A 23,812-nucleotide genomic window follows, 5' to 3' on the forward strand; every position below is an offset into this window, starting at 1 on the left:
CGCGTCTGCAGGGATTTAGCTGCATGAATGTTTGTCTGCAGATTAGAAGAAGCTCCAAGTAGCATCTTTGCTTCAATATAATTACAACAAATGTGTTATTAGTTATAATTATTTATTAGTACGGTGGCCATCAGTGGCCAAACTTGTTCCAGACATGGAGATGTTTTCATGTGTGAGTGAGTGGCCTTTTTTTTTTTTTTTTTTTTTTTTTTTTTTGGAAGTTAAAATCTCTTGTTGATTCATCGTTTGCCCATCGGTACTTTCACAAATTTGTCCATGTGTTCCTAGCAGTGCAAAAACTTAAATTTTATTTAGCCTTGCTTCCAGATTTATAAAAGCGTGCACACGCACGTCCCACGCCAGTTTCCGTTTATAAACCAGAATCAACTCTAAATTTGGTGCATGTGAGGGAGCGCCTGCCCCGCCCACATGGTGACAGGTGAACACCTGTAATAAATATTCATCACATCATTTCCATGATAGCTGGGAAGAGAAAACGAGGGAAGAAGCGGATTTTTTTGGAATGTTAGACTGAGATCTAACGTTGAAGACCGTTTGGATGGAAACTAAAAAAGCATTGTGAATAAATAAATAAATCCTCCTCTACGTGTTTCCTAAGCGTTGCATCACTTCTAGACCTCCAGCCTCCAGTCTGGTCCCGCTCTGCTGGGTCTAGAATGAAGGACTGAAGCTACTTTCCGCCTGTTCTTTTACTGACTGTGACATGCTGGCATGACTTCTTCAGAAAGACGTCTGCAGACACTAGAACGTCGAGCGGTTCCGGTCCATTCACCGCCTGAAGCCTCGTTTTCAACAACGGATACGGAGCAGATCCTGCAGATGAGGCCTCAGTTAGTGGACCCAGGCCGATGAGCCACATGTTGAATCACATATGATCTGAATGTTTAGAGAATGAAAATACTTTGTTTAATGACAGCTAAAAATAAAGTAAAAACAAAAAATCCCTCCAAATATGAACCTAATATTACTCTACTATTAAAACTTGGAAAAGACCCGACACTTCCATCCAGTTACCGTCTAGTTTCATTAATAAATGTAGATCTTAAAATAATTAGCAAAGCTTTGGCCAGAAGGATAGAAAAAATAACCCCTCTAATAATCCATCCTGACCAAACAGGCTTTATTAAAGGTAAATGGTCCGTATTTATATAGCACTTTACTGTACCTGGGATGATACCCAAAGCACTTTACATCATACATCACATTCACCCATTCACACACACACACACACACACTGATGGCAGAAGCTGCCATGCAAGGCGCTCAACCACAACCCATCAGGAGCAATTAGGGGTTCGGTGTCTTGCCCAAGGACACCTCGACAGGAACTCGACTTGGCCGAGGATCGAACCGGCAACCCTTGCGTTACAAGACGACCGCTCTACCTTGCTGAGCCACGCTGAGCCACGCTGCCCCTAGGGTAGATATTCCTCTACTAACACGCAGATTAATTAACATCATAGATTATTCTACTCTACATAACCTGGAATCCACAGTCATTTCTTTAGACGCAGAAAAAGCATTTGACCGAGTAAACTGGAAATTTTTATTTACAACATTAAACAAATTTAGGTTTGCTCCGGCCGCCCTGGATGGCTGGTACCTGGTGGGGTAGACAGCTGCCAATCGTGGCCCGCCAGGGCCTGTTCCCTGTGACCGTGGGGGTCTGTGGCTGGGCCTTCCTCTGCTGCCCTCTGGGTGGGGGGGGCTTGGGTTGGTGCTGATGGCCCAGGTCTCTGGGCCGCCCTAGTCTGCCTCTAGCCTCCGTGGAGGCGTGGCCTCATCTCTGAGCCCTCCTCTTTCCTCATCCTCTGCATGCTGACTCAGCACTGAGGTGTCCAGTGGGTTTACACGCTATTTTTGTTTAGGTTTTTCTTTCTTCTTCTTCTTTTTTTCTTTATGTGTGTGTCTTTGGTACTTTGGTTGTTGTTGATTATCAAGAGGAGCCTTTTACCAATAAAGCTCCTCTTGGCAAAGCAAATTTGTTCAGTGCAACACAGCAGCCAGACCATCATTCTGCCGCCACCGTGCTGGACAGAACAAGGTTAAAAAAACAACAACAACTGTAGAACAGAATAGAAATAAAGCTGATATTTTTTTAAACACTGATCGGGGCAGCTTTAATTTAATTTGCTCATAATTTTATTCATTCATTTACTTGTTTTTCTTTAAATGAAACTAAAACGTGAGATGATGCAGCATTAACACAATAAAAAAAGTTGTTTTATAATTCAATTATAAAAGACTTCAGTTCTTTGCAGTTGTTCTCTAAATCCAATATTTAAAAAAAAAAGGTCCAAGGTATAAAAATCATATATATTTATATTAAATATACATTTAACTAAAATGTTTGTTTATTGTTGTTTGTTTAGAAGTAATGAATTTGACTTTAAGTATTATTTTAATATATGTGATCATTTTAAAAACCTCAAATTCATTTAATGACATTATGAAAAACCTTTTGCATAAATCAAACAATAAAAAGAAGGAGAACTAATTTATTGTAAACAATTGTTTAAAAAGAGATGTTTTAATATTTGGAAGAGTATTATTGTCTAAAAGGAAAAGTGTTTACATTTACACCAATTACAAGGAAATTAACGATATAAAGTTCGTGTGAAGGAATAAATGACATTACAGGAAAGAAGATGTGGAAGATGGAATGTAAAATCTTATTGATTCATGAATTGGATTTTTAGGCAAGGCAGTTTATTTGTACAGCACATTTCATGTACAGGATAATTCAAAGTGCTTTACATAAAACAAAAACATTACCGATATTTATTTATTTATTTTTTTTCTTTTTTTAACCTGTCCTGTCCAGCATCATAGCAGCAAAATGATAATCTGGTTGCTGTATCGTGCTGAACAAATTTGCTCTGCCAAGGGGAGGCCTATGGGTAAGGCTCCTCTTGATAATGTGATTAATTTATTTATTTATTTACTTTGAATCATGGAATCTTTGTAATCTTGCTGGACCTGACCGGAGGGGACAGAAAAAGATGGAAAATAGCAAAAAGAGCAAAAGGGAAAGAAGAAAGGAGACAAAAAGATCACAGACAGAAGGAAACGACCCTTCAATCCACACCATCACCAGACAACAAACTGTTACACCTGTACATGAACACACCAGAACATTTCCTACAACTTTTACAAAAGCAGAAACACACACACAGAAAAAACAGGGCTGCTAGTCATTAAGAGTTTTTAAATAATAACCAAATCAAATCAAAAAGACATAACAGCGACCAGATACTAACTCACAGGAAAAATACAAAAAATAAATAAATAATTATCACTTAGTATTAAAACCCACTGGACAACTCAGTGACTGTGTCAGCATGCAGAGGATGAGGAAGAGGAGTGATCAGTGATGAAGAGTGGTGAGTGAGATCAAATGCGACCACGCAAGATGCAGACCAGGGCCTGCGCTGCACCCACAATCACTCACCACCACACAGTCACGCCACACACAACCCACCCACCATGCCCCGTGGGGGACACCCCAGGTGGACCAGGGGACAGTGTGTGTTGTGTGCAAATAAAATTGAGGGGCAGTGACCGCAATGAGTCGGGAGCCGGGCCACCTAAGTGGCCCCGCCCGACATGCACCGCATGCCATGCCCCCCAGGTGTTGTTTGTGTGTTGTGTTTCTTGTGTTTTGGTGTCTCGGTGCAATTAAAACTGAGAGGCGAGTCGCCACGGGGTGCATCCAAGGAGACCACTGAATGGTCTCCTCCGTTCCACCCCGCATGGCTCCACGCCTCCCAACTCCCTACGTGTGTGTGTGTGTGTGTAAATATTTACTCAAAATGTGGATTCCTTTTCGTTTATAATAACCAAATTTATATTCCAGAAAATGGAAGGATTTTTTATTGTGTTGTAACTAAAGCTGGATGTTTTATCAAAAAACACTGAGTTTAATCAGCAGGTTTTATCATATTATAATATACAAAATAACTTTACATCATTTCTATACTGAACAACAATCCGTCAAGAGAAACCATATTTATTTGGAACATTTTTATTTATTTTTTTTTTTAATGTGTGAACTGGCTAATCATTTCTGTTTAGATCTACAATATTTGTATCACATGAAGAATATTTTATTCTCTCCAGTGTCTGATACTGTCTACATATTTGGATTAGAAAATAATTAACAAAATAGTTTAATATTTAGTAAACAGTGTGATATTAATTTGAAAATTATTTATTCATAATGTGTTGATAATTCAAAACTAAACTACATTGAGCCTCTGGAAGAATTATTTTAATTTATGTTTTAAATCCCTGAGATTCATAAAAAGTAAATATGTGGTCAAGTTTCATTAAATCAACTCAAGTCATGCCCTTTTGTCTTGGTTTATTTTATCAATATTTATTTTTGGATTTTTTTTTTTTAATTTTTCTAAATAAATCTATTTAAAATAAATTAATATTCTAAAAGAATTTGATTTAGTATAGTAAGTTAAGTTAAGGAGGTAGGAAAATTTTATTTTATTTGCTATTTTATTTCCATTTGTTTTATGTTTATCTTTTTGCTGTTGTTGTTGATTTGAGTCACCGTTTGCCTTGACAATTGCTGCTGCAACCCCTAAATTCCCAGTTAGGGATTAACAAATGCATCTATATCTTTAAATTATTTCCTTGTTCAATCTAATTAATGATGTCGATTTGACTACTGGTGTATGATGTGCCCTTCCCTCTCTGTATTTTGCATATTTACAATAAAAACAGGAAAGGAAAAAAAAATCCCTTTTTTATCATGGGATTTGTGATTGCGGGTATTCCCGGTCAGGCGCTTTGCGGGCAGCTAAACCCTCTCTGTGTGTGACGTGTAGGACCTCCTCCTCCGACACAGTAGCAGTAATGGCGGACTACGACACCTTCGATGAGCGGGACCGGGCCTACGGCAGCTTCGGCGGCGGTAGAGGGTGAGTCTCCGTTCCATACGGTCACTGCACTACGTACCCGGGACACCAACCCCGGTCGGGCAGTCGTCGTGTTTCCCGCAGCTATCTGCTCCAAGACTCGGCAGCAGGGCGGTTAGGCCTCGGAGCCTGACCCCCTCCTGCGCTTTCTGAGCGGGCCCTAACGGTGTGAGGCACGGGCGAGGACAGCGGCTGGGAAACTCCGGGGTCTGAAAGCTAACAAGCTAGCTGTTAGCAAGGGGGCTAGCTGCGTACAGACAGTGAAAGAAACGCACCCATGTGGCGTGGATCGCCCCGCAGCTTCGCAGCGCAGCGACCTTCAACTGCTCTGGGTTTGTAATGATGCGGTCCCGGTGAGACGCGGGACCGAAGGCCGCAGCAGGTGGAGCGGGGCTGCAGCTGCAGGCTGCCCGCATGGCTGCATCATGTGTCCACAGCTGCAGATTCATCCACGTAGTGAGCTGACATGGGGCTACGTATCGATCATTGTTATTAGATATTTGTAATGTGGATGTACTCAGACTCAGACGTGGTGCTGATTTCTGAGGTGATGAAAATCAGATTTTACTGATTGATGAATCCGGCGGAGAAAATCAGGATTTTGAGGGTTTCAGCTGGAGGTTTTAAAGCTTCATTCAGATTCAGGCTCATTTAAGAGATATTTCAGTTAGCTATTTAGTTAAATCGAGCTAATGTTTTCAAATCTAAAATAAATAATAATGATAATTGCAGCTTTCTAACAGAATAATGAGTTTAAGGTGGTTATTCAGATATTTTCTTCCACTTTCTGTCAAAAACTTGAAGTTTAGGGAAGATTTGAGTTTTTATTTCCCTGCAGAAAGTCATGTTTTGGTGGAACATCTGAAGCTGATGAACGAACATGAAGAGCTTCAGCTGTCTCCTGGTTAGCTGATCAAACGGATTGATCAGGAATCATTATTCCTCAGAAATGATTCCTGGCAGTTTTACTGATCCATGTGTCCACGGAGCTGGCGAAGCGGGGTGAAGACATCGTTGTTTTCAGGGTGCAGACTCATGAGAGAAGATGTGGGCTTTACTGTGCCACCAAACATATTTATATGATCGGTTTTATTGATTACCAGGTTATATAGATAGCTTTATTAATCCCGTGGGGGGAAACTAAATTGCCAAGGACGCTTTACACACAAACAGAAAACAAACAACTTAAACACTACATTAATAGACTCTGCTACACACCATTACAACATCAGTGCAACACAAACAACCATAAAGACATACAAATACAATAAATAATAACAATAAAAGGTTTAAGAACAGCTGGCTATCAAGTCCTGGATCCACACATTTCTTGGAGTCCTCTGCAGACTCCTGGAACCGGTCTTTGGGACACTGTGGTTCCATCATGACTCACCGCTTCAGTTCTGGAGGTTCTGATAGTCTCCCAGCAATTAAATGCGGACCAGAACCGGATGTTTGGACAGAGATGGTTCGGATCTCCAGGTTTTCCTCTTCGGGTTCTGTTGTCGGGTCAGACAGCCCAGTTTAAATGTCCAGACCTGTCAGATCAGCTGGTTCTGGAGCTGCACAAAGTCTTGACTGGGTCATAGTCTGTAGCTCTGACCAGGTCCCATCAGAACCTCTGTGACAGTGACGCTGGTCTTAATCAGTGTCAGGTCCGACATCAACAGGGCTACAAACATATACAGCCGGTAACCATATGAGGTTTCCATGGTAACCTGGTGGACAGCATCTTCTGCATGTGAGTGTTCAGATCATCAGGTTTCCTTCAGTTTTAGTTGTGGTGCTGACTGGTTCTGAGGTTCAGTGATTAAATGACGTCGCTGTGTTCTGATGAAACATTTGATCATTTAAGTTTATGTTCTGGTATCCGTGTGGTTCTGGTATCCATGTGGTTCTGGTATCCATGTGGTACTGGCATCTGTGTGGTTCTGGCATCTGTGTGGTTCTGGCATTGGTGTGGTACTGGCATTCGTGTGGTTCTGGTATCCGTGTGGTTCTGGTATCCGTGTGGTTCTGGTATCCGTGTGGTACTGGCATCTGTGTGGTACTGGCATTCGTGTGGTACTGGCATTCGTGTGGTTCTGGCATTCGTGTGGTTCTGGCATCTGTGCGGTACTGGCATTCGTGTGGTTCTGGTATCCATGTGGTTCTGGTATCCATGTGGTACTGGCATCCGTGTGGTACTGGCATCCATGTGGTACTGGCATCTGTGTGGTTCTGGCATTCGTGTGGTTCTGTTATCTGTGTGGTTCTGGTATCTGTTTGGTACTGGTATCCGTGTGGTTCTGGTATTTGTGTGGTTCTGGTATCTGTTTGGTTCAGGTATCCTGGTGGTTCTGGTATCTGTTTGGTACTGGCACTCCCGTGGTTCTGGTGTCCGTGTGGGTCTGGTATCTGTGGGGGTCTGGTCTCCGCGTGGGTTTGGTCTCCGTGTGGTTCTGGTATTCCAGTGGTTCTGGTATCTGTCTGGTACTGGCACTCACGTGGTTCAGGTATCCCTGTGGTTCTGGTATCTGTTTGGTACTGGCACTCACATGGTTCTGTTATCTGTGTGGTTCTGGCATCTGTGCCGTACTGGCATTCGTGTGGTTCTGGTATCCATGTGGTTCTGGTATCCATGTGGTACTGGCATCCGTGTGGTACTGGCATCCATGTGGTACTGGCATCTGTGTGGTTCTGGCATTCGTGTGGTTCTGTTATCTGTGTGGTTCTGGTATCTGTTTGGTACTGGTATCCGTGTGGTTCTGGTATTTGTGTGGTTCTGGTATCTGTTTGGTTCAGGTATCCTGGTGGTTCTGGTATCTGTTTGGTACTGGCACTCCCGTGGTTCTGGTGTCCGTGTGGGTCTGGTATCTGTGGGGGTCTGGTCTCCGCGTGGGTTTGGTCTCCGTGTGGTTCTGGTATTCCAGTGGTTCTGGTATCTGTCTGGTACTGGCACTCACGTGGTTCAGGTATCCCTGTGGTTCTGGTATCTGTTTGGTACTGGCACTCACATGGTTCTGTTATCTGTGTGGTTCTGGTATCTGTTTGGTACTGGCATTCGTGTGGTTCTGGCATTCGTGTGGTTCTGGCATCTGTGCGGTACTGGCATTCGTGTGGTTCTGGTATCCATGTGGTTCTGGTATCCATGTGGTACTGGCATCCATGTGGTACTGGCATCCATGTGGTACTGGCATCTGTGTGGTTCTGGCATTCGTGTGGTTCTGTTATCTGTGTGGTTCTGGTATCTGTTTGGTTCAGGTATCCTGGTGGTTCTGGTATCTGTTTGGTACTGGCACTCGCGTGGTTCTGGTATCTGTTTGGTACTGGCACTCGCTTGGTTCTGGTATCCGTGTGGTTCTGGTATTCCAGTGGTTCTGGTATCTGTCTGGTATTGGCACTCACGTGGTTCAGGTATCCCGGTGGTTCTGGTATCTGTTTGGTACTGGCACTCACGTGGTTCTGGTATCTGTCTGGTATTGGCACTCACGTGGTCCAGGTATCCCGGTGGTTCTGGTATCTTGTTTGGTACTGGCACTCACGTGGTTCTGGTATCCGTGTGGGTCTGGTATCTGTGTGGGTCTGGTCTCCATGGGGGTCTGGTCTCCGCGTGGGTCTGGTCTCCGTGTGGTTCTGGTCTCCATGTGGGTCTCGTATCCATGTGGTTCTGACATCCGTGTGGTTCTGGTATCCATGTAGTTCTGGTATCCATGTGGTTCTGGTATCCATGTGGTTCTGGCATCTGTGTGGTACTGGCATTCGTGTGGTTCTGGCATCTGTGCGGTACTGGCATTCGTGTGGTTCTGGTATCCATGTGGTTCTGGTATCCGTGTGGTTCTGGTATCCGTGTGGTACTGGCATCCGTGTGGCTCTGGCATCCGTGTGGCTCTGGCATCCGTGTGGTTCTGTTATCTGTGTGGTACTGGCATTCGTGTGGTTCTGGTATCTATGTGGTTCTGGTATCTGTTTGGTACTGGCATCCGTGTGGTTCTGGTATCCGTGTGGTTCTGGTATTTGTGTGGTTCAGGTATCCCGGTGGTTCTGGTATCTGTTTGGTACTGGCACTCGCGTGGTTCTGGTATCCCGGTGGTTCCGGTATCTGTTTGGTACTGGCACTCGCTTGGTTCTGGTATCCGTGTGGTTCTGGTATTCCAGTGGTTCTGGTATCTGTCTGGTACTGGCACTCACGTGGTTCAGGTATCCCTGTGGTTCTGGTATCTGTTTGGTACTGGCACTCACGTGGTTCTGGTATCCGTGTGGGTCTGGTATCCCGGTGGTTCTGGTTTCCGTGTGGTTCTGGTATCTGTTTGGTACTGGCACTCCCGTGGTTCTGGTGTCCGTGTGGGTCTGGTATCTGTGGGGGTCAGGTGTCCGCGTGGGTTTGGTCCATGTGTGGTTCTGGTCTCCGTGTGGGTCTGGTCTCCATGGGGGTCTGGTTTCCGTGTGGCTCGGGTCTCCATGTGGGTCTAGTATTCATGTGGTTCTGGTATCCGTGTGTTTCTGGCATCCGTGTGGTACTGGCATTTGTGTGGTTCTGGTATCTGTTTGGTACTGGCATCCATGTGGTTCTGGTATCCCGGTGGTTCTGGTATCTGTTTCGTACTGGCACTCGCATGATTCAGGTATCTGTTTAGTACTGGCACTCATGTGGCTCTGGTATCTGTTTGGTACTGGCATCCATGTGGTTCTGGTATCCCTGTGGTTCTGGTATCTGTTTGGTACTGGCACACGCGTGGTTCCGGTATCTGTTTGGTACTGGCACTCACTTGGTTCTGGTCTCCGTGTGGGTCTGGTCTCCGTGTGGGTCTGGTCTCCGTGTGGTTCCTGGTATCCGTGTGGGTCTGGTATCCGTGTGGGTTTGGTCTCCGTGTGGCTCTGGTATCCGTGTGGTTCTGATCTCCATGTGGCTCTGGTCTCCATGTGGGTCTGGTCCCTGTGTGGCTCATGTGGCTCTGGTCTCCGTGTGGGTCTGGTCTCCGTGTGGCTCTGGTATCCGTGTGGTTCTGGTCTCCGTGTGGGTCTGGTATCCGTGTGGGTTTGGTCTCCGTGTGGCTCTGGTATCCGTGTGGTTCTGATCTCCATGTGGCTCTGGTCTTCATGTGGGTCTGGTCCCTGTGTGGCTCATGTGGCTCTGGTCTCCGTGTGGGTCTGGTCTCCGTGTGGCTCTGGTCTCCGTGTGGCTCTGGTCTCTGTGTGGTTCTGGTCTTCGTGTGGCTCTGGTCTCCGTGTGATGTTTCAGTCTGGTTTTAGTCTGAAATTATCAGGAACAGAATCAGAACTGAATTGAGGTCCGGTTTTCAAGCCGTTAAGTAGGACTGGGTGAAACACGATTAAAGACTGGAAATGATGAACCACCAGTAGGACTGAAGGTAACTTTGCTACGTTTCCCTTCATTACGACTTTTAACTTTCTATAAACGTGGTTGTCTTTCCTGTCCACCCCATCGTTATAGTCATCTAGAAGCTAAGCTATGAAGAACATTTGTACTTGATGTTGGCGTAAAGCCTTTTTTTACATCGAGACCGAGTATATCCGATATATCGCCCAGGCCTACTATTTACTTCTGTTATGGATCCAGATCTGGGTCCTGATTGGACCCGCAGCAGGTTTCCGCTGCGGGTAAATAATGGTGGTGAAATAAGGCCAGCGGACCTGACGGTGTCCCTGGATGGGTGCTGAGGGACTGTGCTGACCAGCTGGCTGGAGTTCTTACTAAGATCTTCAACCAGTCCCTGTCTCTGTCCATCGTCCCACCCTCCATCACTGTTCCCCTGCCTCAGAAGCAACACATCTCCAGCCTCAGTGGCTACTGACCAGTAGCTCTCACTCTGGTGGTGATAAAGTGCTTTGAGAAGCTGGTACGGGGTCACATCACTACTCCCCAGAAGTCTCCACCCTCACCAGTTTGCCTACAGGGCGAACAGATGGGCGGAGGAAGCTGTAGCCACAGTGCTCCACCTGGAGCAGCGGGGGAAACACGTCAAAGACCAAGGATCTGATCATAGACTTTAGGAGGAAAACCAGACATTCCAGCTGTTCATCAGCAGGGACTGTGTGGAGGGTGGAGGACTTCTGCTTTTAGGGAGTCCATATCGAGGAGGACCTGACCTGGACTGGAACACCTCTGAGGAAGGCCCAGCAGAGACTGCACTTCCTGGGGATGCTGCACGTGTGCACGTATGTGTGATACGCTGGCAGCATGTGTGTGCGGTACACCGGCTGTACGGTGGCTCAGAGGGTCATGAATGCGGCCCAGCCGATCGTGGGCCGTCCTCTCCTCACGCTGGAAGAACTGCAGCGTTCCCGCTGCCTCCGGAAGCCTGGCTAAGTTATCCAGGACTCCTCCCACCCAGGTCACCACATGTTTGATCTGCTACCGTCAGGCAGGCGGTGCAGATCAGTCACCTCGAGGACAAACCGGTTCAGGGACGGTTTTTACCCGACGGCCGTAAGAACCTGAACACATGATTCCACCTCGTGTGTCTTTATGTTGCATGACACACCTGTAACTAAACTAAACCATCTGATGGTGTAGCTACGTTGTGTTATTTATTGATCAGTTCTGTCGATTTTCAGATTGTAAATCAGGGATGTTTGATTGATTGGAGACTTGTTGGGACGGATCAGGTCCAACCAGCAGAGGTTTACCCAGGTTGTGTTTTTTTACATTTAATCTCATTTTGATCAATATCCTAATTTTCTCTTAGTATATTTATTTTGGTGTTTTATTTATTTGGCAGTTGGACGGAACCTGATCCGATTTTATGTTTTACAGCTGATCAAGAATTATTTCTGACATTTAGTTTGTAGAATTATTGATGAATGAAAGAAACTACGTCTCAGATCATGTTTTTCAGATAATTCAAAGTTCATCTGTTTTTATTTCACTGTGTAAATAAAAATATGAATAAAAAAGAAATAATTAAAATGAATAATTAGATCAGTTTAATAAAGAATTTAGAGGCATTTTTAATTGCTATGTTATTATATATTAGTGGTTTTATGTCATCATATAATCTTCCATATTTAGAAGGACATCCGACTTTAGAATAATTATAAAATACAAACATAATTTGATCAGAAGCGGATCAGTAACAAGCCTTCGTGTGTGTGTCCTGCGTCGTAGGCCCCGTGGCGGCGGCGCCGGAGGCCCCAGGAAGCAGAAGGAGCTGCCCTCAGAGCCTCCGTTCACGGCGTACGTCGGAAACCTGCCGTTCAACACGGTGCAGGGAGACATCGACATCATCTTCAAAGAGCTCAACATCCGCAGCGTCCGATTGGTCAGAGACAAAGAGACAGACAAGTTCAAAGGTCAGAGGGTTTTACACTTTTGGTCCACCCAGGACTCTGTAGATCCACTTCCTGGTAACCAGGACGAAGCGTGTGGTTCTGACTGTCTTTTGGTCTCTTTCAGGTTTTTGTTATGTTGAGTTTGACGATTTGGAATCTCTAAAAGAAGCGTTGACGTACGACGGCGCCGTGAGTATCTGCTTCTGTTCAGGCCCCAGTGGACCTGCTGAGATGTTGATGTGGTTCTGATGTCTCCAGTTGCTAGGGGAACGGTCACTGAGGGTGGACATTGCAGAGGGACGAAGACAAGAACGAGGAGGTGGCGGCTTTGGCTTCAGGAAAGATGACACCAGAGGTACGAAGAGGGAGAGGATGATGATGATGTAACAGCTGAGTTCAGACTGCAGAACATCAGGTGATCACACACCTGACTGATGACGTAAACAAATGATGTCATCAGGAAGTTTTCTTTCTTTTGAAATGAAAAATGAAGGAACAGAAAAACAACTTTGTGTTTTTTCTGTTTTTCCCTTATTTTGTTTCCACCTGTTTCCATGGATACCGAGCAGCTGGACTGATAGTTTACCAGCAAGCATCCAAAGATGGAGAAACTGTTGTCCAACCAGATAGAGGTGGAAATAAATTATTCTCCACACATCAAATCAGTTTTCCCTTTCTTAATAAAATGGATTGGATTAGATTAATTAAAAAAAAAAAAAAAAGTGGAAATATTACGTTCTGGATTTATCACAATGATCAGAAGATGCGTCGTCGATACAGCATAGAAGGAGCCCAGAAAACTTCTGAGTCATGTCATTTCTCACATGAAAAAACTAAACTGAAGTAAGAAATCTGATTTAGGTTTTCTGTTTCATTTAGTTGTTTTCCCCGTTTTTGGTTTCAAAGAGTAAAAAAGGTGAAAGTAAACAAACCTTCGTTCAGATCAGAGCGTCTGATTCTGGTCTGTAGAACCAGCTGCTTTAACAAAACACACACTATGCTGCTAACGCTGCTAAGAGCTAACAGCTAGCTATTAATGGTTAACAGTTACCTGCTAAGAGCTAACAGTTAACAACTAACAGATAAATGCTAAGAGCTAACAGTTAGCTAATAATGGTTAACAGTTACCTGCTAAGAGCTAACAGTTAACAGCTAACAGATAAATGCTAAGAGCTAACAGTTAGCTAATAATGGTTAACAGTTACCTGCTAAGAGCTAACAGTTAGCTATTAATGGTTAACAGTTACCTGCTAAGAGCTAGCAGCTAGCTAATAATGCTTAACAGTTACCTGCTAAGAGCTAACAGTTAGCTATTAATGGTTAAGTTACCTGCTAAGAGCTAACAATTAGCTATTAATGGTTAACAGTTACCTGCTAAGAGCTAGCAGCTAGCTATTAATGCTTAACAGTTACCTGCTAAGAGCTAAAAGCTAGCTATTAATGGTTAACAGTTACCTGCTAAGAGCTAACAGTTAGCTATTAATGGTTAACAGTTACCTGCTAAGAGCTAACAGTTAGCTATTAATGGTTAACAGTTACCTGCTAAGAGCTAGCAGCTAGCTATTAATGCTTAACAGTTACCTGCTAAGAGCTAACAGTTAACAACTAACAGATAAATGCTAAGAGCTAACAGTTAGCTAATAATGGTTAACAGTTACCTGCTAAGAGCTAACAGTTAGCTAATAATGGTTAACAGTTACCTGCTAAGAGCTAACAGTTAAGAGCTAACAGATAAATGCTAAGAGCTAACAGTTAGCTAATAATGGTTAACAGTTACCTGCTAAGAGCTAAAAGCTAGCTATTAATGGTTAACAGTTACCTGCTAAGAGCTAGCAGCTAGCTATTAATGCTTAACAGTTACCTGCTAAGAGCTAAAAGCTAGCTATTAATGGTTAACAGTTACCTGCTAAGAGCTAACAGTTAGCTATTAATGGTTAACAGTTACCTGCTAAGAGCTAACAGTTAGCTATTAATGGTTAACAGTTACCTGCTAAGAGCTAGCAGCTAGCTATTAATGCTTAACAGTTACCTGCTAAGAGCTAACAGTTAACAACTAACAGATAAATGCTAAGAGCTAACAGTTAGCTAATAATGGTTAACAGTTACCTGCTAAGAGCTAACAGTTAAGAGCTAACAGATAAATGCTAAGAGCTAACAGTTAGCTAATAATGGTTAACAGTTACCTGCTAAGAGCTAACAGTTAGCTAATAATGGTTAACAGTTACCTGCTAAGAGCTAACAGTTAGCTATTAATGGTTAACAGTTACCTGCTAAGAGCTAACAGTTAACTACTAACAGATAAATGCTAAGAGCTAACAGTTAGCTAATAATGGTTAACAGTTACCTGCTAAGAGCTAACAGTTAGCTAATAATGGTTAACAGTTACCTGCTAAGAGCTAACAGTTAAGAGCTAACAGATAAATGCTAAGAGCTAACAGTTAGCTATTAATGGTTAACAGTTACCTGCTAAGAGCTAACAGTTAGCTAACAATGGTTAACAGTTACCTGCTAAGAGCTAACAGTTAGCTAATAATGGTTAACAGTTACCTGCTAAGAGCTAACAGCTAGCTATTAATGGTTAACAGTTACCTGCTAAGAGCTAACAGTTAGCTAATAATGGTTAACAGTTACCTGCTAAGACCTAACAGTTAGCTATTAATGGTTAACAGTTACCTGCTAAGAGCTAACAGTTAGCTAATAATGGTTAACAGTTACCTGCTAAGAGCTAACAGTTGACTACTAACAGATAACAGTTAACAGCTAGCTGGATCTGAACCTCCAGCTGTATCTGCTAAAACAGAGGCATGTGTTTGGTTCTGATGACATCCTGCAGTCTGAACTTGGCATGTCTGGTTCTGGTTCTGGTCTGGGTGTGGTTCTGGTTCTGACTTGTCTGTTCAGATGTTGAGTGGTCTAACAGATCTAACATGAATCTCCTCGTTGTCTCTGACCTCTGAGGAGGAGGAGAAGGACTTCATCTTTCACACCTCATCTCTTCATCATCTCATCCTCATCCTCCTCCCCCTTTCCCTCTAACCAGTAGACGGGTGGAGGTCACCTGGTGTCCACCTCCCACCTCCCTCAGAGCTTCACAGCTGCATCTCTCTAACGCCCGCTCTGATTGGCTGATGGACAACTAACAAGCCACGCCACCTCAGGGCTCTCCTTGTTGCTTCAAAGAGGAGGAGGTGCCTCCTCTTCTCTCTGCCCTCCTTATTTTCTCCAGTCTTCTTCTTCACCTCTTGTTTCCTCTCCTCTCTGTCTCCATCTTTTCTCCTTTTCCACTTTTTCTCTCCTTGCTCGTCTTTCAGTCTTCCTCTCCTCCTTGTTCTTTTAATTTTTAATCCTTCTCTTTCTCCTCTTTCTGCTTTTGTCCTCCTCTACCTCTCCTCGTCTTTACTTTTCCTTCTCCTCCTACCCCTCCTCTCTCTTCCTCTTCATTTCCTTTCTTTCTTCCTCCTCCTTTACCTCTCTCTCCTCCTCCTCTCCGTCTCGTCCTGCCGGTGTTAAACTTCCTGTGTCGTCGTCTGCAGGACGAGGAGGTTCTCGAGGAGCTCCCAGAGGAGGAGGAGGAGGAGGACGTGACACTCGTGAGGACTTCTACGACCAGCCGGGAGGAGGTGGGATCAGAGAGTACAGCTCAACCAGTCAGAACACAGCTGGCTGCTCCTCAGCCAATCAGAGAGCAGACAATGTTCCTGAACTAGTTTGAATCAGAGAAACATCCCCAAGCTGAACTTTCGTCACTTTTTTTATGAACTGATCAGTAACTCATTGATCAGATACTGGAGATGTTCAGTCAGGTGATCAATAACATCAGTCATTGATCAAAACAACCCAGCTGCTAAATCCTGACTCCTGTCTCAGCTTCTCCTTCTTTTTCTGTGGTAATGAGGTGTTTGATGAGCTCCACCTCCTGCTGGTGGAATCTGGTTCATGTGATTTGATCTTAAACTCAGGTTAAATTAGTTAACTAAACTAGTTCAACTAAACTCGTCAAACTCATCTTTGTTTGTCCAGATTACAAAGACAAATATTTTCCAGACATCCTTGAACGCTTCTTCAGGCGGCTGCAGTTCCTCTGTTTTTCCAGCAGGTGGCTCCAGTCTCCCCGTTGATCCCCTGCGAAGCAGCTGGATTTTCCCATCATACCTTTCACCATCATATCATCCTCATGGTCACCTCTCAGGTCGCTGCAGGTCACCTGATGGCTGCGGTCAGCTGACTCACCTGTCCGTCCATCTGTCTGTCTGCAGGCTTTAGAGACGACGACTACATGGGGGGGCGGAGTCGAGGCGGAGGCGGTCGTCCCGGCGATAGGCGGGGTGGAGGAGGAGGAGGAGGAATGGGGCGCTTTAGAGACGGACCCCCCCGCGGGGGAACGACAGACTTCAGGGAACCGTCTGAAGGTGACCTCACTTTATTCAGAAAGTCATTCTTTATTAGTCCTGGTTCTGGTTCAGATCCTGGTCCTGGTTCTGGTCCTGATCCTGATCCTGGTCCTGGTCCTGGTTCAGATCCTGATCCTGGTTCAGATCCTGGTCCTGATCCTGGTCCTGGTCCTGGTTCTGGTTCAGATCCTGGTCCTGATCCTGATCCTGGTTCAGATCCTCATCCTGGTCCTGGTTCTGGTTCTGATCCTGGTCCTGATCCTGATCCTGATCCTGATCCTGGTTCTGGTTCAGATCCTGGTCCTGATCCTGATCCTGGTCCTGGTCCTGATCCTGATCCTGGTCCTGGTTCAGATCCTGGTCCTGATCCTGATCCTGGTCCTGGTTCAGATCCTGGTCCTTATCCTGATCCTGGTCCTGGTTCTGGTTCAGATTCTGATCCTGATCCTGATCCTGGTCCTGGTTCTGGTTCAGATCCTGGTCCTGGTCCTGGTTCTGGTTCAGATCCTGGTCCTGATCCTGATCCTGGTCCTGGTTCAGATCCTGGTCCTAATCCTGATCCTGATCCTGGTTCTGGTTCACATCCTGGTCCTGACCCTGGTCCTGATCCTGATCCTGGTTCAGATCCTGGTCCTGATCCTGATCCTGGTTCTGGTTCAGATCCTGGTCCTGATCCTGGTCCTGATCCTGATCCTGGTCCTGGTTCAGATCCTGGTCCTGATCCTGGTCCTGGTCCTGGTTCAGATCCTGGTCCTTATCCTGATCCTGGTCCTGGTTCAGATCCTGGTCCTGATCCTGATCCTCTTCCTGGTTCTAGTTCAGATCCTGGTCCTGATCCTGATCCTAGTCCTGGTTCTGGTTCAGATCCTGGTCCTGGTCCTGGTTCTGGTTCAGATCCTGGTCCTGGTCCTGGTCCTGGTTCTGGTTCAGATCCTGGTCCTGGTTCTGGTACTGGTTCTGGTCCTGGTTCTGGTTCAGATCCTGGTTCTGGTCCTGGTTCTGGTTCAGATCCTGGTCCTGGTTCTGGTTCAGATCCTGGTCCTTATCCTGATCCTGGTCCTGGTTCTGATCCTGATCCTCTTCCTGGTTCTAGTTCAGATCCTGGTCCTGATCCTGATCCTAGTCCTGGTTCTGGTTCAGATCCTGGTCCTGGTCCTGGTCCTGGTTCTGGTTCAGATCCTGGTTCTGGTCCTGGTCCTGGTTCTGGTTCAGATCCTGGTCCTGGTTCTGGTCCTGGTCCTGGTTGGTTAATTAGTTTTGTTCCATTTTTAAAAAGTGATTTTTGTCCTTTTTATAATCGTGGTTTTTGATCCAGATGTGGACATGTGATGAGGCTGTGTCCCTGACCGTACCGACCTGTTTGTTTGTTTGTTTGTTTGTTTGTTTTGCTGCAGAGGAGCGTGCACAGCGGCCCCGGTTGCAGTTGAAGCCTCGGACCGTTTCCGAGCCTCTCAACCAGGTCGCCAACCCCAACTCCGCCATCTTTGGCGGAGCGAAGCCACGAGAAGAGGTGATCTCGAGAGAAAAACCATAAGAGACTGAAGGCCGCTGAGGCCGGAGGGGGGAGGGGGGGTGGAGGTGGGGAAGCAGGGAGGGGGCGGAGTTGATGGGTGATGAGAACTTAAAAAAAAATAAAAAAAAAAAGCCAATGGGATGATGTTAGGGCCTCAGTTAGCATTCCTTCCTGACAGACAGCGGACACCAGCCTCGCCTTCGTCCTCCTCCTCCTCCTCCTCCTCCTCCTCCTCCTCCTCCTCCTGTTTGGGCCGAGTTTGAGCAGGATATTTATTCTTAGTGGAAAGAAGCTGAAACGCACTCCAACACTGATCAGTAATAAACATGTAAACACAAACACAGCGAACAGCTCCTGAATGCATGTCTGCCCCCACCCCCCCTCAGCTTGCCCTATGACTTCCTGTAGCCCCGCCCCCTCCCTCCGCTGGGTCAGACAGCTGGCCGCAGGTCAAACCTGATTGGCCTCTGACTTTTTCTTGTTTTTGTACTTTGTAACTGTTAAGCGGAAGCCCTGCCCCCTCACTCCCATTGGCTGAGTCATAGACGAACCTTTTCCTCCTCACCTGCCTGTTTCTTTGATGCTCGTTTCCATGGTGACTAATCAGACTTATTGAGAGTTGTGCAATGATTGAAACGACTTGTCATCCCTGAGGGAGGCGGAGCTTAACCTGCACCGGGTGGACTTCTGGCTCTCAGCAGGCTCCGCCCCCTCAGGTATCTCCAGCAACCCACCTGATGAGACCCATCTGGTTAAAATAGTTGTGCATCTAATCTGTTGATGCACCCGAGGTACACACGGTGCGTTAACTGTCTGCAGGACGTTCCTTCACATGAAGCTGCGTTCAGGTTCTGCATAGAAAAACAGGATTTTTGAGAGTTGACTCTTTTAGAAGTGAAACGATGAAGCTGTTTTTTACTTGTGTCATGGAACCTGAACGCAGCATGCTCAGCCTTAAATGGTTCAACTGTGGCGAGACTTGTTCTGTCCAATCAGATTTCAGAGCATCCACACTGGACACACAGAACCAAACTCTGCACTCTGATTGGTCGGTTGATCCACACTGAACGCTGGAGTCTTGTTCTGATTCCGGGTCGAGTTGGGCTCAAGAAGACGAGGAGTTCGACATCATGTTGAAGTCCAGTTTCCAGAACCATGTCCCCAGGCCCCGATGCTGGCAGGTTTTAGGTCTAAAACCAGTTCAGAATCAGCTCCTGACAACTGGTTCTGAACCAGTTCGGTTCAAAGGTTCTGCTGAGAGAAATGAAAGAGGGCAAGAAGAACAGATGGAAAACTGGAAAAGAAAAAACAGGAAGAGGAAAATTCCTCTTTTTATCCTTCATTTAAACCGATGATTGATTATTGATGTTTTTCTGTTCGTGTTTCTCATCTGTTTTCTGGAACGAAGGAATGATGGAGGGATGGTAGACACATGACGGGATGGTTGACAGGTGGAGGGATGATGGACAGGTGGAGGGATGATAGACAGGTGGAGGGATGAGAGATGGGTGGGGGGGTGATGGACGTATTAAAACGTGTTTGCTTACGTTTATTTCTCCCTCTTTGCTCCCTTTCTTCTTCTTCTTCTTCCTGTGTTGCGTCTCGTCCCTTTGACTCTTTTCCAACTGTCTTTGAATGCAGCACTGACGCGTTAACGCCGCCGCCACGGACCCGGCCGGACCGCGGCGCCAACATGGAGGAGAAATTAGGAGTTTTTTGTGCCCTTTGCTTGTTTCAGTGTGGATCAGACGCCGACCTCCACCTGAAAATGTTAGACGTGAACAAATGACCAAATTCTGTCCAATAAAGCTGGAAGTGTAGAAGCTAGCTGAACCTGGAAGGTGTCCGTCTTTGATTTGACTCGGTTCAGGTCTGTGTGTCAGTGTGGATCAGGATCAGGTCTGGGTCTGTAGTGGTTTTTTGTTTCCAGGACGGTTTTCTGAATCAGCTACAGAAGACAAACACCTGTTTTTACTTTTTTTTTTTTTTTTTTAGTTTTCTGTTTATTGCAATAAAAACTGTCTTCATCATCATCACCAACCAGAATGTGTTTACTTTCAGGGTGGGGGGGTCGAGTCCTCGTTGTCCCCAAAGTGAAAGACGAATAAAGCTGGTTCAGCTCTGCCTGTGTTTCCATTTATCACTTTATTATAATCCATTTAATCTGAATCGAATTGTCTCGAGCTTTGAAAGTAAATTCGTGAAACAGAACCAGTAGACGACATTAATCTAGCTGGACTTCTGTCCCTGGCTGGACCACCATGGTGGACACGCACCAGGACTGAGTTTGTCCATGAGGCCACTAAGAAAAGACATGTTCATGTTCATCATGGGTGTCTGGTTTTTTGCACTGGAAACATCGTTTGCACACATCAGAAATGAGAAATTCTGTCACCTGCAGCCAATCACAGGGCTGTCATGTGACCAGTGCTTTGGTCAGCAGGTAACTGGGACCGAAGCCACCGATTGGATAAAACCTCGCTGATCAGATGATCACCAGACTGGGGCTCCATATTTATTTCCGAGTTAACATTAGTTTATCGTTCCAGAGATGAAGTCTGAGGTCGGTCGTACCGGGTAATCTGTCGTCTGGTCTGCTGAGAAGACGCGTTCTAATGTCCCAGGAATCGAACCTGTGTACTCGGCCGTTATCTACCAGCGTTTAGTTACAGCTCTGACCTTAAACTCACCGCTCCTCTGGATGGTTTCTTTGCTTTACCGGATTCAGAAAACCTGGAGATGAACATGGAAATTTATCCAGATTAGAAAATATGTTCTTAACATTCAAGAGTTTTTAAGTGAACCAGGATCCATCTGGACCCACAGAGAACTGTTCTAAACTAGAACTGCAGTTCATACGAGGATCGTTGTGTTGCACTTTAATGCAGGTTCACCACTGATCCTGCAGGTTTCATCTGTATAGCAGCACGGGTGACGTGGATCAGCTGTGTTGCACTTCACACCTGATCAACATCACACCAGATCGACGCCATGTCACGCCGGATCCACGTCACTCCTCATCCACATCATACCTGATCCACGTCACGCCTGATCCACGTCACACCAGATCCACATCACTCCTGATCCACATCATACCTGATCCACGTCACCCCTGATCCACGTCACGTCACGCCGGATCCACGTCACCCCTGGTCCACACCATACCTGATCCACGTCACCCCTGATCCACATCACACCTGATCCACGTCACTCCTCATCCACATCATATCTGATCCACGTCACACCTGATCCACGTCACGTCACACGTGATCCACATCACACCTGATCCACATCACTCCTGATCCATGTCACCCCTGATCCACGTCATGTCACGCCGGATCCACTTCACTCCTCATCCACATCATACCTGATCCATGTCACACCAGATCCACACCACTCCTGATCCACGTCACACCAGATCCACATCATACCTGATCCACGTCATGTCACGCCGGATCCACGTCACCCCTGATCCACACCATACCTGATCCACGTCACACCAGATCCACATTATACCTGATCCACGTCACCCCTGATCCACATCACACCTGATCCACGTCATGTCACACCTGATCCACAGCACACCTGATCCACGTCACACCTGATCCACGTCACCCCTGTTCCACATCACACCAGATCCACGTCACACCTGATCCACATCACACCTGATCCACGTCATGTCACACCTGATCCACATCACACCTGATCCACGTCACCCCTGATCCACATCACTCCAGATCCACGTCACTCCTCATCCACATCATACCTGATCCACGTCACACCTGATCCACGTCACACCTGATCCATGTCACACCAGATCCACATCACTCCTGATCCACATCATACCTGATCCACGTCACACCAGATCCACATCATACCTGATCCACGTCATGTCACGCCGGATCCACGTCACCCCTGATCCACACCATACCTGATCCACGTCACCCCTGATCCACGTCACACCAGGTCCACATTATACCTGATCCACGTCACCCCTGATCCACATCACACCTGATCCACGTCATGTCACACCTGATCCACAACACACCTGATCCACATCACACCTGATCCACGCCACACCTGATCCACGTCACCCCTGTTCCACATCACACCAGATCCACGTCACACCTGATCCACATCACACCTGATCCACGTCATGTCACACCTGATCCACATCACACCTGATCCACGTCACACCTGATCCACGTCACCCCTGATCCACATCACACCAGATCCACGTCACTCCTCATCCACATCATACCTGATCCACGTCACACCTGATCCATGTCACACCAGATCCACATCACTCCTGATCCACATCATACCTGATCCACGTCACACCAGATCCACATCATACCTGATCCACGTCATGTCACGCCGGATCCACGTCACCCCTGATCCACACCATACCTGATCCACATCACACCAGATCCACGTCACTCCTCATCCACATCATACCTGATCCACGTCACACCTGATCCACATCACACCTGATCCACGCCACACCTGATCCACGTCACCCCTGTTCCACATCACACCAGATCCACGTCACACCTGATCCACATCACACCTGATCCACGTCATGTCACACCTGATCCACATCACACCTGATCCACGTCACACCTGATCCACGTCACCCCTGATCCACATCACACCAGATCCACGTCACTCCTCATCCACATCATACCTGATCCACGTCACACCTGATCCATGTCACACCAGATCCACATCACTCCTGATCCACATCATACCTGATCCACGTCACACCAGATCCACATCATACCTGATCCACGTCATGTCACGCCGGATCCACGTCACCCCTGATCCACACCATACCTGATCCACATCACACCAGATCCACGTCACTCCTCATCCACATCATACCTGATCCACGTCACACCTGATCCACGTCACACCTGATCCATGTCACACCAGATCCACATCACTCCTGATCCACATCATACCTGATCCACGTCACACCAGATCCACATCATACCTGATCCACGTCATGTCACGCTGGATCCACGTCACCCCTGATCCACACCATACCTGATCCACGTCACCCCTGATCCACATTATACCTGATCCACGTCACCCCTGATCCACATCACACCTGATCCACGTCATGTCACACCTGATCCACAACACACCTGATCCACGTCACACCTGATCCACCAGGATCCATCTGGACCCACAGAGAGCTGTTCTAAACTAGAACTGCAGTTCAGACGAGGATCGTTGTGTTGCACTTTAATGCAGGTTCACCACCGATCCTGCAGGTTTCATCTGTATAGCAGCACGGGTGACGTGGATCAGCTGTGTTGCACTTCACACCTGATCCACATCACACCAGATCCACGCCATGTCACGCCGGATCCACGTCACTCCTCATCCACATCATACCTGATCCACGTCACACCTGATCCACGTCACACCAGATCCACATCACTCCTGATCCACATCATACCTGATCCAAGTCACCCCTGATCCACGTCATGTCACGCCGGATCCACGTCATCCCTGATCCACACCATACCTGATCCACGTCACCCCTGATCTACATCACACCTGATCCATGTCATGTCACACCTGATCCACGTCACACCAGATCCACGTCACTCCTCATCCACATCATACCTGATCCACGTCACACCTGATCCACATCACTCCTGATCCACGTCATG

The 23,812-nt window shown here is 46.3% G+C and overlaps 1 protein-coding gene and 1 long non-coding RNA gene across 4 annotated transcripts; one reads left to right on the forward strand and one right to left on the reverse strand.

The window, feature by feature from the left end:
- Window positions 1-4,835: 4,835 nt before the first annotated feature.
- eif4h (eukaryotic translation initiation factor 4h) lies at window positions 4,836-20,161 on the forward strand. 3 transcript variants are annotated; one of them, XM_041994979.1, is made up of 8 exons: window positions 4,836-4,955; window positions 12,061-12,245; window positions 12,349-12,413; window positions 12,483-12,579; window positions 15,758-15,844; window positions 16,481-16,633; window positions 18,010-18,125; window positions 19,770-20,161. In XM_041994979.1, the coding sequence occupies exons 1-8, from the start codon at window positions 4,891-4,893 to the stop codon at window positions 19,773-19,775; spliced, it is 774 nt and encodes a 257-aa protein (XP_041850913.1). In that variant the 5' UTR covers window positions 4,836-4,890; the 3' UTR covers window positions 19,776-20,161. The 3 variants fall into 3 exon arrangements, with proteins under 3 accessions (XP_041850913.1, XP_041850914.1, XP_041850912.1); XM_041994980.1 differs by lacking the exon at window positions 15,758-15,844; XM_041994978.1 differs by lacking the exon at window positions 19,770-20,161 and having other exon boundaries at window positions 18,010-18,149.
- On the reverse strand, window positions 14,103-14,919 carry LOC121646103. The gene is made up of 3 exons (XR_006011562.1): window positions 14,866-14,919; window positions 14,450-14,501; window positions 14,103-14,253 (listed from the first exon to the last, which is right to left on the reverse strand). It is a non-coding gene; the product is annotated as an uncharacterized LOC121646103 (long non-coding RNA).
- Window positions 20,162-23,812: the final 3,651 nt, after the last annotated feature.

This window comes from Melanotaenia boesemani, chromosome 9, assembly GCF_017639745.1.
Source record: "Melanotaenia boesemani isolate fMelBoe1 chromosome 9, fMelBoe1.pri, whole genome shotgun sequence".
In the NCBI taxonomy this organism is placed as follows: domain Eukaryota; kingdom Metazoa; phylum Chordata; class Actinopteri; order Atheriniformes; family Melanotaeniidae; genus Melanotaenia; species Melanotaenia boesemani.

What these genes read in the sequence shown, in the direction of transcription:
- eif4h (XM_041994978.1), top strand. Translation starts at nt 4,891, where the DNA reads ATGGCGGACTACGACACCTTCGATGAGCGGGACCGGGCCTACGGCAGC. An exon ending in AGAGACAGACAAGTTCAAAG is followed by an intron (nt 12,246 to 12,348) that starts GTCAGAGGGTTT and finishes GGTCTCTTTCAG; the next exon opens with GTTTTTGTTATGTTGAGTTT. An exon ending in CGTTGACGTACGACGGCGCC is followed by an intron (nt 12,414 to 12,482) that starts GTGAGTATCTGC and finishes TGATGTCTCCAG; the next exon opens with TTGCTAGGGGAACGGTCACT.